Source organism: Gouania willdenowi, chromosome 21, assembly GCF_900634775.1.
Source record: "Gouania willdenowi chromosome 21, fGouWil2.1, whole genome shotgun sequence".
NCBI classification, from domain to species: Eukaryota; Metazoa; Chordata; class Actinopteri; order Blenniiformes; family Gobiesocidae; genus Gouania; species Gouania willdenowi.
The window spans coordinates 4,581,479-4,596,785 of NC_041064.1; the positions used below are offsets into that span (position 1 = coordinate 4,581,479).

The 15,307-nt window shown below is 37.4% G+C and overlaps 1 protein-coding gene across 1 annotated transcript; it reads right to left on the bottom strand.

The window, feature by feature from the left end:
• Positions 1-11,925: 11,925 nt before the first annotated feature.
• On the bottom strand, positions 11,926-13,680 carry LOC114455613 (cyclin-dependent kinase 5 activator 1-like). Its single transcript, XM_028436951.1, has one exon. It carries the CDS (start codon positions 13,410-13,412, stop codon positions 12,549-12,551), a length of 864 nt encoding a protein of 287 aa, XP_028292752.1. The 5' UTR covers positions 13,413-13,680; the 3' UTR covers positions 11,926-12,548.
• Positions 13,681-15,307: the final 1,627 nt, after the last annotated feature.

Below are 15,307 nucleotides of genomic sequence, written 5' to 3' on the forward strand. Positions count from 1 at the left end.
CAATGCACTAAAGTCTTTTTCACCGTACTCACCTTGCCTATGTATTACAAGTAGCACATCAAAATCACACTTTAGCACTTTTCACACAAGCACATGATGATGCAAAGTGCTTTCTAACGTGCTGTACATACTGTATATAACTTTTAAGACATGCATACCTTCTGTGAGCGCATGCTAACTTTATGAATGACTCATAATCTGACCTTTTAACTGTGAGAGATGTTTCCCATCGGAGAAACACTTTTAACAGGATATATCTGCTCTTTTTCTACTTCCTGTGACTCGTTCAAGTCAGTGAGTCATTGTTTCAGGATGAAGACGTGTTAATGAACGTTGAGCTCATTTAGGAAAACACACCTACTCCATCTTCTGAAATAAACCTGAGAAAAGAAAGGGAAGCAGCGCAGGAGGAGGTGTGACCTGACTTCATTTAATGATGACAAATAGAAAAATAAATTAAAAAAAAGCAAATATAACACTTTTATTTGTGCCCATTGCTGGAGTTACCGTTTTATTTTAAAATGCTGCTTTATTCCCATATTTTCTCATTAAAAGTCCTCCCACTGGTCCAGATGTTACACATTTATTTCATTTATTGTGTTATTGGAGTCATTTTGTATATTTTTGTTGTTGTTTTGTGTATTTGTGTTGTTATTTTGAACAGTTTTTTTTGTCATTTGGTTAATCGTTCCCTCATTTGATGTGTTTTTGGAGTAATTTTGATACATTTTTGGAGTAAGTTGTGTGTGTTTGTCATTTCATACACGTTTCTTTCATTTATTGTGTTGTCATTTTGTGTATTTTTGTTGCTGTTTTGTGTTTTCATTTTAATTTAGTTTTAATTTGGTAAAATAATCTTATTTAATGTGTTGTTGGAGTTATTTTGTGTCTTTGGAGTCAATTTTGTATGTTTTTGTTTTAATGTCAGACACATTTCTTTTATTTACTGGGTTATTGGAGTCATTTTAAGTATTTTTGCTTTGATTCGTGTTTTGAATAGTTTTTTTTGTCATTTGGTACATTTTTCCCTCATTTATTGTGTTATTGAGGTCATTTTGTGTGTCTTTGGAGTATATTTTGTGTTTTTGTTGTCATTCCATACATATTTCCTTCATTTATTGTGTTATTGAGGTCATTTTGTGTATTTTTGTTTTCGTTTCGTGCTTTATTTATGACAAACTGCCTTGAGTGGATGTGTGGTTTCCATGGTAACCATCTATTTCTTCCCCACTTATTCAACATTTTAAAGGAAGTTTTGCAATGCAGTAAAAAGGCATTTAATAAATGATAGAAAAGGTGTTACATCACACTTGGTGAATCATGGTGTGGATTCATACACTGTGAAATGATTCATTGATTAGGAAAAAAAACAAAAAAACAAAAAACAATGTCCAAAACTGTGATGAATTAATTATTATTATTATTACAGATCACATAAGAACATTTAAATAACACAATTCTTGATGAGTATAAATACGTGTGAATGTATTATGTGACAGTAAGAAGAAGGCGAGTCTCACTTTAACGCTGCAGTATAATCTAGTTAAATGGATTACCAGGGTGGTTATGCAGCTAGAGGACAGCAAATAGACTTAATCCTCTCCAGTTGGTCAAACTGGTCAACCAGTTGTTTGTGTTGAGGTTGATAGTGAGAGCCTCTCATAATGGGAGCAGAATGAATGAATGAGTACGACTCAGTTTGTACGTAAACACAATTTACACTCACTAAACATGTGTTTACGCTAATATTTTAACGCACTTTAATAAAACCCACACACATATAAACATATAATAGGCTTATATATTTCTATTTACAGGGGTTTTCCATAATGCACAGCAACATGAACAGTTTGAACACATAACATTCCACTTGATCTGATGACATGATCAGTTGTTTTTGAACACTTAAAATATGTATAAAATGTTCTTGCATTGGTTCTAATTCCCAGTTTTACTGCAGATAGTGAATGTGTTTATGCTGCTTTGTAGTTCATGTCATTTTCAGTGGTTCCCAACCTCTGGGTTGGAGGTTCTTGTTTATTGGAGTTGTTTTGTGTTTTTTAGTCATACTTAAAGCTGCTATCTGGAGTCTCTGAGAAACGTCTGATTGTCCCGCCCTAAATAGTTCCAGCTCCTACCACTGCCTCTGCCAATCCACCAGAAGCCACGCCTCTACTTTTCTGCACGTGCATCGCGGAACATTACAAGGTCACATTGATATATGGTATAGAGGAGGATTTTCCCAAAGTTTGGAAAAGAAACGCCCTCTCCACTTTTTGAAAAAATGCACATGCGTCACACTCTACTTGCTCCCAAGATGGAACGCCTATTAAATGTGTGCGAGAGAGCGTGCACGAGCCCGGTGCGTGACTCGTGCTAGGGCTCGCATCGCTAATCATAGCTTTATCGGGTGGAGCAGACCTTTCGCTTGTTTGGCCCGATCCAAGCACTTTTGGAAGCGCTATCGACGCTGGAGCCGCTTTCACACTGCTCTCTCCCATAGACACAGTAAGGAGGCGGCGCCCTTCCTGGGCGTGGTTCCAGCACCTCTAACTGACACGCCCCCAGCATCTCAGAACAAAGAGAATTGCTTGTTTTTCCATGATTTTGAGACTTAATTTTATATACTTAGCGATTTTTTTTGTCTTTCAAATTTGGCTCAGTGGTCAATGACACGTGTTTCTGTGGTGTGACAAACTCATAACACACATTTATTTCTGCTTTGCACAGACTTTAATGTTAATGTTGTAAATCTGTTATTTTGTGCATTTTTGTAGGTTTCTTGAGTAATTTGTGGTCCTTTTGTGTAATTCTGTAGTCATTTTGTGCGTTTTATTGTTCTTTTGTGTATTTTTGTACTCTGCTTGAGTAATGTTGTGTATTCTTGTAGTCCTTTTGTGCATTTTTGTTGTTCTTTTTGGCAGATTTGTAGGCATGTGTATTTTTGTAGTCTTATGTATTTTTGTAGTCCTGTGCATTTTATTGTTTATTTGTGCATTTCTGTAGTCGTCTTGTGTATTTTTGTTGTTCTTTTTTTGGCATATTTGTAGTCGTCTTGCATGTTTTTGTGTTCCTTTTGTGTATTTTTGTAGTAATCTTGTGCATTTTTGTCATTTTGTGTCTTTCTCTCATCTTATGTATTTTTGCAGTCCTTTTCTGTATTTTTCTGTAATTTTGCACATTTTTAGTACTCATTTTTTGTGTGTTTGGGGGCCACATTACATCAGAGGACCGTATGTGATCCCCGGGCCACCAATTGCCCATGTCTGCAGGTTTAGAAAATCCCAGCATGCATTTATGGAAATTAATGGTGTCTTGCACAGTTTGTTGTATGATGGATGTATAGAAAGAAAAGTAAAAAAAAAAAAGTCATTTTCTTTGTTCTTTGTGGTTCAGAAAATCAAGGAAGGCAGAATGTGAGCATGAGTCCATCTGCAGCACCTGCATGACTCGTTATTGATCACTGCAGCATGTGTGTGTGTGTGTGTGTGTGTGTGTGTGGTCCACGCTCGCCTCCATCCAGCTCTCATTCATTACCTACCTGTTACTATAGAGACCCAGAGGAGAAGAATGCAGATGGCAGAAAGCAAAGCAGGCTCACAGATAACAGATAATATGCAGGAGAACCTGGGTTGAATTTTAAATAACACACGAACACAGCACTGGGAGAGGAGGGCGTTACATAACTGTGCTGCAGAATCCTGACATGCACGAAGTCCACAAGTCAAGACTTAGATGGAGAGAAAAAACACCAACAGCAGAGTTATTTTTAACTTGATACGGTGCTGCATTCCATGACCTTTGCACATTCTTACCTTTAATTGGAATTCAGACTTCAGATTATTATCATCTACTTTTTATTATTTCATCTTCTTGAAATGAGGTTTTGTAGTGCTTTTGTGTTTTCTTGTAGCAGTCGTGAGCCTTTTTGTTCTTTTGTGTATTTTTGTAGTCCTCTTGAGCAATGTTATCTATTCTTGTCGACCTTTTGTATGTTTTTCTAGTCTTTTTGTGTATTTCTGTAGTTACCTTGAGTATTTTGTTGTCATTTTGTGTATTTTTGTTGTCCTTTGTTGTATTTTTGTAGTTGTCTTGTGTATTGTAGTCCTTTTGTATGTTTTTGTAGTCCTTTTGTGTATTTCTGTAGTTATCTTGAGTATTTTGTGTATTTCTGTAGCCACCTTGAGTATTTTGTCATTTTGTTTATTTTTGTTGTCCTTTGGTGTTTTTTTGTAGTTGTCTTGAGTATTTTTGTAGTTGTCTTGTGTATTGTAGTCCTTTTGTATGTTTTTGTAGTCCTTTTGTGTATTTCTGTAGTCACTTAGAGTATATTGTGATCCTTTTGTGTATTTTTGTACTAATTTTGTGTATTTTTGTATTCATCTAGTATGTTTTTGTAGTCCTTTTGTGTATTTCTCTAGTCGTCTTGTGTATTTTTGTTGTTCTTTTGTGTATTTTTGTAGTCTTTTTGTGCATTTCTGTACTAGTAGTAGTGTAGAGTAATTTTGTGTATTGTAGTCCTTTTATATGTTTTTCTCGTCCTTTTGTGTATTTCTGTTATCTTGAGTATTTTTGTAGTCCTTTTGTATATTTTGTAGTCTTTTTGTGCATTTCCTTAGTGGTCTTGACTAATTTTGTGTATTGTAGTCATTTTGTATGTTTTTGTAGTCCTTTTGTGTATTTCTGTTGGCATTTTGTAGTAATTTTGTGTATTTTTTAAATCATCTTAAGTTATTTTGTTGTCCTTTTGTATATTTTGTAGTCTTTTTGTGCATTTCTTTAGTGGTCTTGACTAATTTTGTATATTGTAGTCATTTTGTATGTTTTTGTAGTCCTTTTGTATAATTCTGTAGTCATCTAGAGTATATTGTGATCCTTTTGTGTATTTCTCTAGTCAACTTGTGTATTCTTGTAGTCCTTTACGAAGCCGTTCGTTCCCATTTTATCCGTTGTGAGTTCCGTTTCTGTAAATAGACGCCTCGTGTTCCTGTGAGAGACAGAGGAGGAGAGGAGAGAGAGAGAGAGAGAGAGAGAGAGTTCTGAGACTGCAGCAGATTCTGACCAATCACATGAAGGAACCCGTCAGCCTACGTGTCTTATTCATAAAAAAAAAAAAAAAAAAAACAACAGCAAATCCTCATCAATTCACCTCCATTTTGTCACACAGTAAAAACTATCAATGAACACAGGATGACGACTCAAAGCAACAGTTTTTCTTTATTTCTTCACCTGTAATTTTACAAATCTTAAGAAATCTGGTCCTTGCATTAAAGATTAAAGATGATGGCTGACATTGTGTGTCCTGGATTCCAATCCTCAGGAGACACACCTGAAATAACTCCTCATGTATGTCAGCCTGCTTTAGTGACTGCTATATGTTAAAGATGTGTATCTTCTTCATACACACCTGGTTTAAAAACCCTCTCCCACTAACTAGAATCATCCAAATGCCTCCGTGAGATTCATGACAACCTGCAGCAGCATCATCCCAGTATAAGCGTATTGGTCACAGGTTTATTTCCGTTACATAAACCGGTCTCTAGAGGTCCCTGTGAATCAGGGATTAGTGGAGGGCGTGAGTGAGTGGAGAACAGGTATTACTGAATCCTAGATACAAGCATCGTGCTCAGGCCACTGTTTTGATCAGTGACTAAAATACAACTTCATTTTAGTAAAAATGTAGCACTTTTTTAGTGATACAGTATAATATAGTTTTAGATTTGAATCGACTAAATCCAACCTGATATCGGATGTTATTGATGTTTGTAAATATTTACAGACAGAGTTGATGTGATCAATGCGTATGATTGATTACACGAGTTCTGATTTTTTTTAAAAGCAGAATATAGTCGACGAAAACTGGACAATTTTTAGTCGACACAATTAACACTGCATGAGACAAACCCTAAAGCTGCAGTATGTAGAATTACGTGACTTGTAATAGAAACAACCACGCTCCAAACCTATGGTCCCTTACCGGTATTCTCATGAACGCACATAACTGTGACACTCTTGGTGACTTTTTTCTCAAATGTAGGGACTTTATCTTGTGTTATTGGAGAGTTTTCAGATGTTTTAGAGACTCTGACTGGAGTGCATGTACATGTATTAATCTGTATTTACCGCTGCTGTGTGGACAGTAACTAGAGCCTGACCTCTGCCACAAAGTTTACACCAGAAGTCACAGTGATTCCAGCTGCAGGTCAGAGCAGACCGACACCAGGATGCATGTTCTCTCCACCTCGGATAAGCTTCTCTTAGGTTTACGAGCGATTTATCCCATCTGTTACCACTCTCCCTCTGACTTAGTACGTGTTACAGTCTGCGCACGGTCCACTTTGAGTCTGCGTGAAACTCCATCGAGTTCATTCTGCCCGAAATATGTGCCTTTAGACTCTTGCTTCACCACGTCGGTCTTCCTTTTTTTGGTTTCTTTGCCGTGTAACCGATGTGCTTAACACTGTGAGTGAGACTTCTGCTGGAGCGGCTGCCAGTGCATTTTTACTATCGATGTTACCTAAATGTGCATTGACTTCAGTCGAGCAACCAATAGTAACACGCAAAACAGCTCATGGAGCACTCTGTAGAAAGATCTCTGATTGGCTGAAATCTAGCGTCATGCTCCTGGATATCTAAAGCTCAGATCCAGAGCCAAGAGAAGGAAAAGAGATTTAGTTTCCATCACAACACTTAGAATTACAATATGCTCAAAGGTGATTATGGATTTTTAACCAAATGACGCCAAAAAAAAAACTTACATACTGCAGCTTTAAGGTTTTAGTCGACTAAATTGATTACAGATATAATTGATATAAATAAATGATAAAGACAAAAAGTTCATGCATTATTTAAGTTTTAATTAGCGTTGATCAACCTGATATGGTAGTAAATTGTGTAAATACACACAGATGGATTAGATGTGATCAACGTGAACGACCACGAGCCGTCTTATGTTCATAAACAACTAGCTTACTTCCTATTGGATCACTTACCGCCTTGTCCTACCCTCCACGCAACAAAAGTACTTTTGATCGGATTTTGTCTCGTGAATATTTAGTGTTATTTAGTTCATGAAAATATTAATTAATTTTTGTATAATTTTTGTTCACATTTATTTTCTTCAATTAGTCATAGTCTAGTTCAGTGGTTTTCAACCTTTTCAGCCCATGACCCCCAAAATAAAGGTGAGAATAATAGGAACAGTTAAAACTGGCAAATAATGGGCATTACAAATTGTGAATGTGGTTAAATTGGCAAAAATAAGCATGAAATATGGTTAAAAAAGGTTAAAAGTGACAATAATGGGTCAACATGTGCAATATTAGGTGGGAAAAGTGGTGGAAAGGGTTTATAAGTGCTGAAAATGTCTTGAAAGTGGAAAAAATGTCCAGAAAAAGCATTGAAATTTGATGGAGAAGTGTCAGAAATGAGTAATGTAGCAAAAAATATGGCAAGAAAAAGTGACGAAAATAGGTTAAAATATGGCAAGTTTCATGTAGTTGCAGAAAAAGGGTAAAAATAAGAAAATATGGGCTCAAATTTTTCAAAAAAATATTCTTAGTTTCATTCAGGCATCTGACGACCCCCTCCCAAAGTCTTGCGACCCCAAATCAAGTCCTGACCCCAAGTTTGGTCTAGTTATTGTCACTTAAAAAAAAGTAGTCGACGAAAATGTTTAAAGAAGAAATAAAGACAAAGACATACGATTCTACACAAGTCTGCTTTTTATTTCTTTATGGATACCTTGAACAATGAGTGTGTTGATTTATTTTTTTCATCGACATATGTTGATGTGTGTGTGTGTGTGTGTGTGCGTCTGCAGCGTAACCACCACCACAGAAAACACACCTCAGTACCACTTTCCCATGTTATCGTATAGGAAAACAGAATCTTTACAAAAGCTTCATTCCACAGATGATAAACCTAGAGCATTGACTATTATTAACCGTAACGCAACATTGATGCTGGCACGTCACCATTAGTCTGATATCATATCACTGTGCAAAAAACATCAAAGGTTTTGTTCACAGCTGTGCAAAAAAATAGCAGCATCTTAATTCACTTGATTTTTTTTTTTTCACGACACAACATCACACGGAGAACCACAGCACTGAATAGTCCCAATTTGTCCCCTCAGTTTGGTTTCAGAACAATTAAATATAGCTTATAAAAACTGTCGCAACACCACATGTGAAAAGCAATACTCATCCGTTGATCAATTATAATTTGTCTTTTTAATAAATATTCATATTTATAGACTTTACGTTCATCCATTTCCGGGGTTCTAAAAGAGAACCCAGTGTCCACCGTACAGTCACAACTGCCGATAAATGCAGTTTGGTGTTATCATGGAGATGTTTGTTTGTTTCTAATGCTCAGACACAGCCACAGCTCTCAGAGAGGTGGATGAACAACCAAAATAACATGTGGGGGCGGAGTTTACTCATGGGTTTGGACATGTAAACCATGTAGATTCAGGCTTTCTTAATGTTGGCACAGATGGTACGTCAACAACCAAAATCTCTTCAAATCTGCACATTCAAGCTCTTCTTTTGTCCACCTGTAGTTAGGGTTGGGGTCAATTATAATTGACAATTAATTACAATTATACCATGATTATAATTCCAACTGCAATTGACAACATCCGTTTCTGTTGTAATCATAGTTGAATTGCAATTGAGTTGAGATAATTCACTGTAATTGTCATGGAAATTCTATAAAAACTGCAATTTAATTAAAACGCAAACCATGTCTTACACATGCGTAGTTAATAATTATTAAAATATGTTTCATATCAAGTCTTCCCCCTACATTTCAGTTCTCTTGAGTATATTTTTTTATCTTAAAAAAATTAAAAAATTGAAATTAAGGGGTATATTGACAAAAATATTTAAAAAACCCAATATTATCATTAATTTTGAAGCTTAACAAGGTAACCAATAGCTGATAAACAAATTGGATGAAAGATAATATTTTTCAGTGCATTTTACAGCTGATTATTATCATCATCGGAGATGCTAACAGAAAGCTAACACGGGAAGGTTACGTTTTATGGGATTATTTATTAAAGGCTCAGTAACTGTGATTAATTATAATTGAAAACGTAATTTTTTTTTAAACTTTCAGATGAAAATATAATAATTGTAATTTTGAAAAAATGTGGAATGTGTAATTGAACATGGATAATTTAAGACGTAATTGTAATTGATCCCCAGCCTGGAACTTGTTGTATTGCCAACCTGTGCAAAGATGATGGAAATGTATTGGAAAACAATAGAAAACAGAGACCCTGGGGGTTGAAAATGTGTCTGTTTAGTGCAATAATTTCTCACATTGGAGGGCAAACGTTGAGTACAGTACTGATGAATCACACTGATGATGAGTGGGACTGGGATGACGCATGAGTTTTTACATAACGAGAAGAACTAATTCATTAACGGCATGCAACGACGTGATGTTTCCAGCCAAGCACAACGACTGAGGTCCAGTTAAAATTTGTAGTAAAAATTAAATGAATAAGATTTCTTATGTATTATCTAGTGCAGGGGTGTCAAACTCATTTTATTTCAGGTGCCAAATTCTTCATTTTACCACCAATTATTTTGTGTAATTTAGAGGAATTGTTTGCGTGAAATTGCAAGATTTGTGAAAAATAAAAATTGAGAGTTCTTTCCACAATTTGCACTAAAAAGTGACAGCATTAATGTGACATAAACAAGGGAAAATTGGAAGCCCCTAAAGTTGGTGAATTTGAGATTTCTACAGCTGGATTATTTGATACTTTACACAATAATTCATGTTTATCATTTTTACTTTATCCTCCGGGCCAAATTGGATGCTCTAAAGGGCCGGGTTTGGCCCCTGGGCCTTCAGTTTGACACGTGATATAGACTACAGTAGCAATAAATGCAATCCATATTTTTTCCCCCTTTTGATCACTTAAAATCGCAAACAACGGCTTGAAATCAGGAGTTAAAATCTCCATCTGGAGTCGCTATTTGAATATAGATGCAACTTTCTGTGTGACAGACTCAAAGAGCGCAACTAAATCTCCTCTTTTCTAGATATTGTGAGTTATCTGGATCAATGGTACCATGATCATTCACACTTTAAAGGCCTGGAATACATTTATATTCCCGTTAATAACCATACAGTAGGTCCAAATGTTTGAACACCATCATTTCTGCCCTGAAAATTTGCGATAAAATGCGCAATCTGAGACTGAGAGATGAATTTTTGGTTAGTTCACCAAAGATAAGCAGGATTTTTGATTTTCAAACTGACCTATCAGCGTATTGATCCAGATCCTCTCCAAACTTTTATGTAATCTTCTATCTTTGGTTAAAATTTGGTCAAAATCCGTTGAGTACTCTTGACGTCATCCTGCTAACAAACAAACAAAGAAGTAAACATCGACGGAGGTAACAACGCTACTTCTTTGTATTGGACAAATCAAAATTTGGGTTAATAAATCTATATTTTTATGGGAACTGTCAAGCTTTTATGAACGGCTCTTATTGTGAAAAGGTTGAGGTGGAAGTTGGCGTTCTGTGAGCGACTGAGAACCGTGTCTAACAGAAGTGTCAAACTCATTTTAGTTCTGGAGCAGCGGGCCACAGATTTTATGCAAGAAAACGAGTAATTTCAACATTATTTTGCCATAGTTTGCACTTCTATGCATACGTAAAATACAAAATATGTATAAGAAACCGACAATATCCAAGCAAATGTGTCATAATTTGAGGAAAATGTAAGGATTTTGTAAGAATTTTGAGTTTTTTTTCGAATGTTTTATCTTTAAACATGAGTGCAATATTGTTGTGTTTCATTTACACAATGATTCATGTTTTCGCTGTCATTTCTATATTTCTCCTGCGGGCCAAATTGGATGCTCCAAAGGGCCAGATTTTGCCCCCGGGCCATGGGTTTGACACATGTAGTGTCCCCAAAAAAGATGAATTTCGTAAAGTACTAATTATTAGTCACAGGGAAAGTTAAACCCATAATCGGAAAGTAGCAGCACCAGGAATAAGGCAGTTTTACCACCTTTTTCCTTTCACTCTTGATTTAATTCCTCCTCCCCAGGGTCAGATTAGAAAGCTTTGACTTCTTAAATACAAACATCTCTGGCATCACACTGAAGGGGAATGTGAAAGGACAATTTATAAATACCTGTATCGACAACAAGGCTTTGGCTTCTAAAGCTGTGCTTGGCTGCGTCGCTATGTGCACAAATGACGTCTGCACAGGTCAGCACCTCGGACAGCTCACCGCTATCTGCTCCACCCTGATCCATCCCACACTGTCCATTCACTCACTTCCTCTGAATGTAGGCTAATCATGAATGAAACGGGGATTTAGGTGTCATCTAAACGTGTGATCTGTACTGTAAAGTAAAACCCCTGCGTCATTCAAAGGGGACAAGACTAATAAACAGAGGACAAAACACCGTTCATTGGCATGCAGTGATAAACTCTCCTACACTGTAACTCCAAAAAAGTTCATGTTGTCTTCTTTTTCTAATAATATGTTAAGATTTCATTCATTCAGACAACTATTTTTTTTTTTTTTTTTAAGCAATTTACTTTGAACTTGACTTTGATCTCATGACATGTTTCGACTGCTAACTCTCAGTCTTCCTCAGGGGCATCTACTGATTGCTTTGATGTATCTCTCTACGAGTTATTTCATAAGGAATGCATCAAAGCATCTACTGATTGCTTTCCTACAAGGAATAGCAACATCAAAGGAATCAGTAGATGCCTCTGAGTAAGACTGACAGATGGCAGTTGAGACATGTCAGGAGATCAAAGTCGATTTCGAAGTACATTTCCGGTAAAAAAAAAAAAAAAAAAAAAAAAAAAAATTGTCTGAATAAATGAAACCTTTACACAGAGGTGTCAAATATATTTTAGTTCAGGGGCCAAATACAGAGCAGTTTGACCTCAAGTGGGCCACAGATTTTAGGTTGGAAAAAGAGCATTTTCAACATTAATGTGCCATAGTTTGCACTTCCAGGTATAAATTACATATAAAGTATAAGAGACCGACAATATCAAAGCATTACGTGACTTTTAAACATAAATTTACTTCCATTTCCTTGATATTATGAGCAATTGTTTAATTTTATAGAATAATTTGAGGAAGTTTGAAAGATTTTTGAAAAAAAAATAAATTTTCTTTCACCTATTTGAGATTAAATAATGACTGGGAAATTTGTAAAGGTGTATCCATGTGTATTGGGAGTGGCTAAGATATCTACAACTGAATTATTTTGTCATTTACACAATGATACATGTTTTTTCTGTCATTTTTACTTTCTTCTGCGGGCCGAATTACATGCTCTAAACGGCCGGATTTGGCCCCCGAGCCTTGAGTTTGACACATGTGCCTTAATATATTATTTCTCCTACGATGTCATCGTCTACACATCGGGACTAAAAGATGTGGATATTTTTCAGCCCATATGTGATACACCTGCACGTGTGTCAGTCAGAACCACGTTTACATTCATTGGTACCAGTGTTCCCATGGTGTCCAGCAGGTGGTCAGCGGTCCAGGTTGGACTCGCTGGTGTCGCGCTGGTTTTTCAGGTCCTGGAAGACCTCGGTGAAAAAGTGCGGGTCCGCGTTGAGCTGCAGCATTTTGGCACTCATCCTGTCGATGATGCGCAGAGACGTGTCCCAGAACACGTCCTTGTTGGACTCGATCATGAAGGGCTTGAGGGGGTAGGAGATCTCGTTGCCCATGTAGGAGTAGGCCAGGTAGAGGCAGGTCTGGAAGGTTCCCTGGAGCTCCGCGGTGCTCTCCACCCTGTCCTCTATCGCGTCCTCACACAGCAGGTACACGAAGACCACGTTGGCCGGGGTGATGAAGCCTTGGTCCTGCCAGCCCTGCAGCAACAGAGTCCGGTCGATGTTTCGGAACCAGAGGATCACCTCCCCGGAGTTTAACTCTTTCAGTTTGAAGCACCTGCGGCACATGAAGTCTCCCAGACAGCGCAGGAGCTCCCCGGTGGACGCCTGGATGACTATCCGCCTGGGGGACACCAGGGACAGGCTGCTGGGCTGCTTCTGGACCGAGGCCAGCCGTGCTTCGCCGTTCTGCTTGGGCACCGTGGGTACAGTGGGCACCGGCACCGGGATGGGGGCTTTGGGTTGTTTCTTCTCCACGGTTTGGTGCGTTTTCCTGATATTCTCATTGTTGAGCTGCGCGACCACCGGTGGCGGGTTCGGCGTCACTTTCTTTGCGCTTTTCTTGGCCGAATTGGCCACGAGCTTCTTCCAGGACAGGGACACGAACATGGAGTGTCTTTTGAGGCTTTTTTCATTCTTCAGTCCATCACACCCGATCTCAGAGTCTATGATGGACGCCTTCTTAGAGGCTGGAGAAATGGAGAGGACGGTACCCATGTCTGCGACGCAGTGCGCGGATGCTGCGACTTCAACCTCAGGTTCTTCTTCTGCAGAATGGTCGGTGGTGGACAGCAGTCACGACCACAAATGGAAATCCATCGATACGACTTTTCCAAAGAAAAAACCCCAGATCTCCTCTCCTTAGCCTGGAGCTACAGGCTGATGGTTAAGCTGCGTTTCGCCCCCCAAAAAGCCGCAACTCGACGCACTGATGCGCTCCGTCGCTGCGGCAACAATCCAAAGCACAGATTAGTCACTGTGCACAAATGTGAAGGCTTTAGCGAACCACCAACCAGTCCTTCTGACTGACTGATTATTCAACCAATGAGAAAGCCAATCGATGATCCAATCACCATGAGGGCTGGGTCTGAACTCCTGCTGCTGCACATGTTGGTTCATCTGCAGACCATATAGTTTCTGTGGGAAAACACAGCTATTTATAAATGAGACCCTTCGTTTAACCCCATCACTTTATCCATGTGATCTTTGGAAGTGGCTTTGATTTGTCTCTGTGTCATTGTAAATGCTAAATCTGAATGCATTTCTTATTTGGGGCTATTATTGGTTCATAAATGCATAAAATCCTAATGTGCATTTGTTGAAATTTGTGATGCAGGTTATCTAATATCCATATTTTGCTGCAGTTTGTGCATTACATATTTAATGTTGTTTGTCTTTGGGAAGCCATCCAAAGCTGCGAGTAGTGTTGGTTTCTCTCCCTCCTCTTCATCATAATGCAGCAGTACGACTGTTGTTCCCCCCCCCCCCCCATCACCACCTCCATGAAGACATTACCTGCTGCACTGTATATATATATATTTATCCTTTATTCTCTATATATCCTTTATTTATCCCTCATCCTTTATATTTATCATTATTATTATTATTGTTGCTGTCTTGTTTGTTTGTTTTTTGTCCAATTCCTTGTGCTGTCCTAAAAACTGTACTTGGCCAATAAAACATTTCTGATTCTGATTCTAAATAATAGTAGCTACATATCAACCTCTCCCTGAAAATTCCATTGTTCTTTTACTCTTTTTTTTTCTTTGAAACTATGTATATATGTTATTGTTATAATTTTACACTTCATTTCAACTTCATTTCAGACCAATTTGCATAAAAACATTCCCACCAATGGATCCAATAACAGGAGGAACATCTTGTCAATTTAGGTTCAACCAATGCCTGGTTCATCTCATTTTACGACTTGGATAACCTCACTATAAATTTAAACACAACATTTCTGAGCACAGCATAAAAAGTTGGAATATTATTACTGTAAATCTTGGTATTGGATTCTAAAGGCATCAATATTAGCTCCCAGTATTTTTTTTTTAATTTATTTTAGCTTTACTGTAACTGTTTCACAGACACACAAACAACTCTTTTTCAATGATTAAGATGCATGAAATAAACCCGCAATCTGATTCTGAATGAGAATGTTTTGACTCAACCTACAGATATTCAGTTATACATTATATAACTGGTGCCAAAATGTCAGTTTTCAGACATATTTCTTCCTCTGCAGTGGTGCAAAGTATGTGAACCAAAGTGTTGTAATGGTGTTTAAATAGGGCTCAAGATCCAAATGGATCCAATTAATAGTTGGTGAATTAGCAAACGTACAGTACACACGGTTACGTTAAACGTCTGATCTCTTTAAGCATCTGTGCTGTGAGAACATGTAAGTATTACTGGTATTCATAGAAAGCTTAAGTTAACTAAAATAGAAGATTATACTGTACAACAAAAGTGGTCACAACATGTTAAATATTACTGTTATATATTTGTAACATATCAATCATGTCCAAAACTTCATATGTTCAAAGTAAATAAAAAATCACACTATGGTCCAATATAACAACATCAAAAGGCATAAAGAAAACACATTT

What these genes read in the sequence shown, in the direction of transcription:
- LOC114455613 (XM_028436951.1), bottom strand. Translation starts at nt 13,412, where the DNA reads ATGGGTACCGTCCTCTCCATTTCTCCAGCCTCTAAGAAGGCGTCCATC.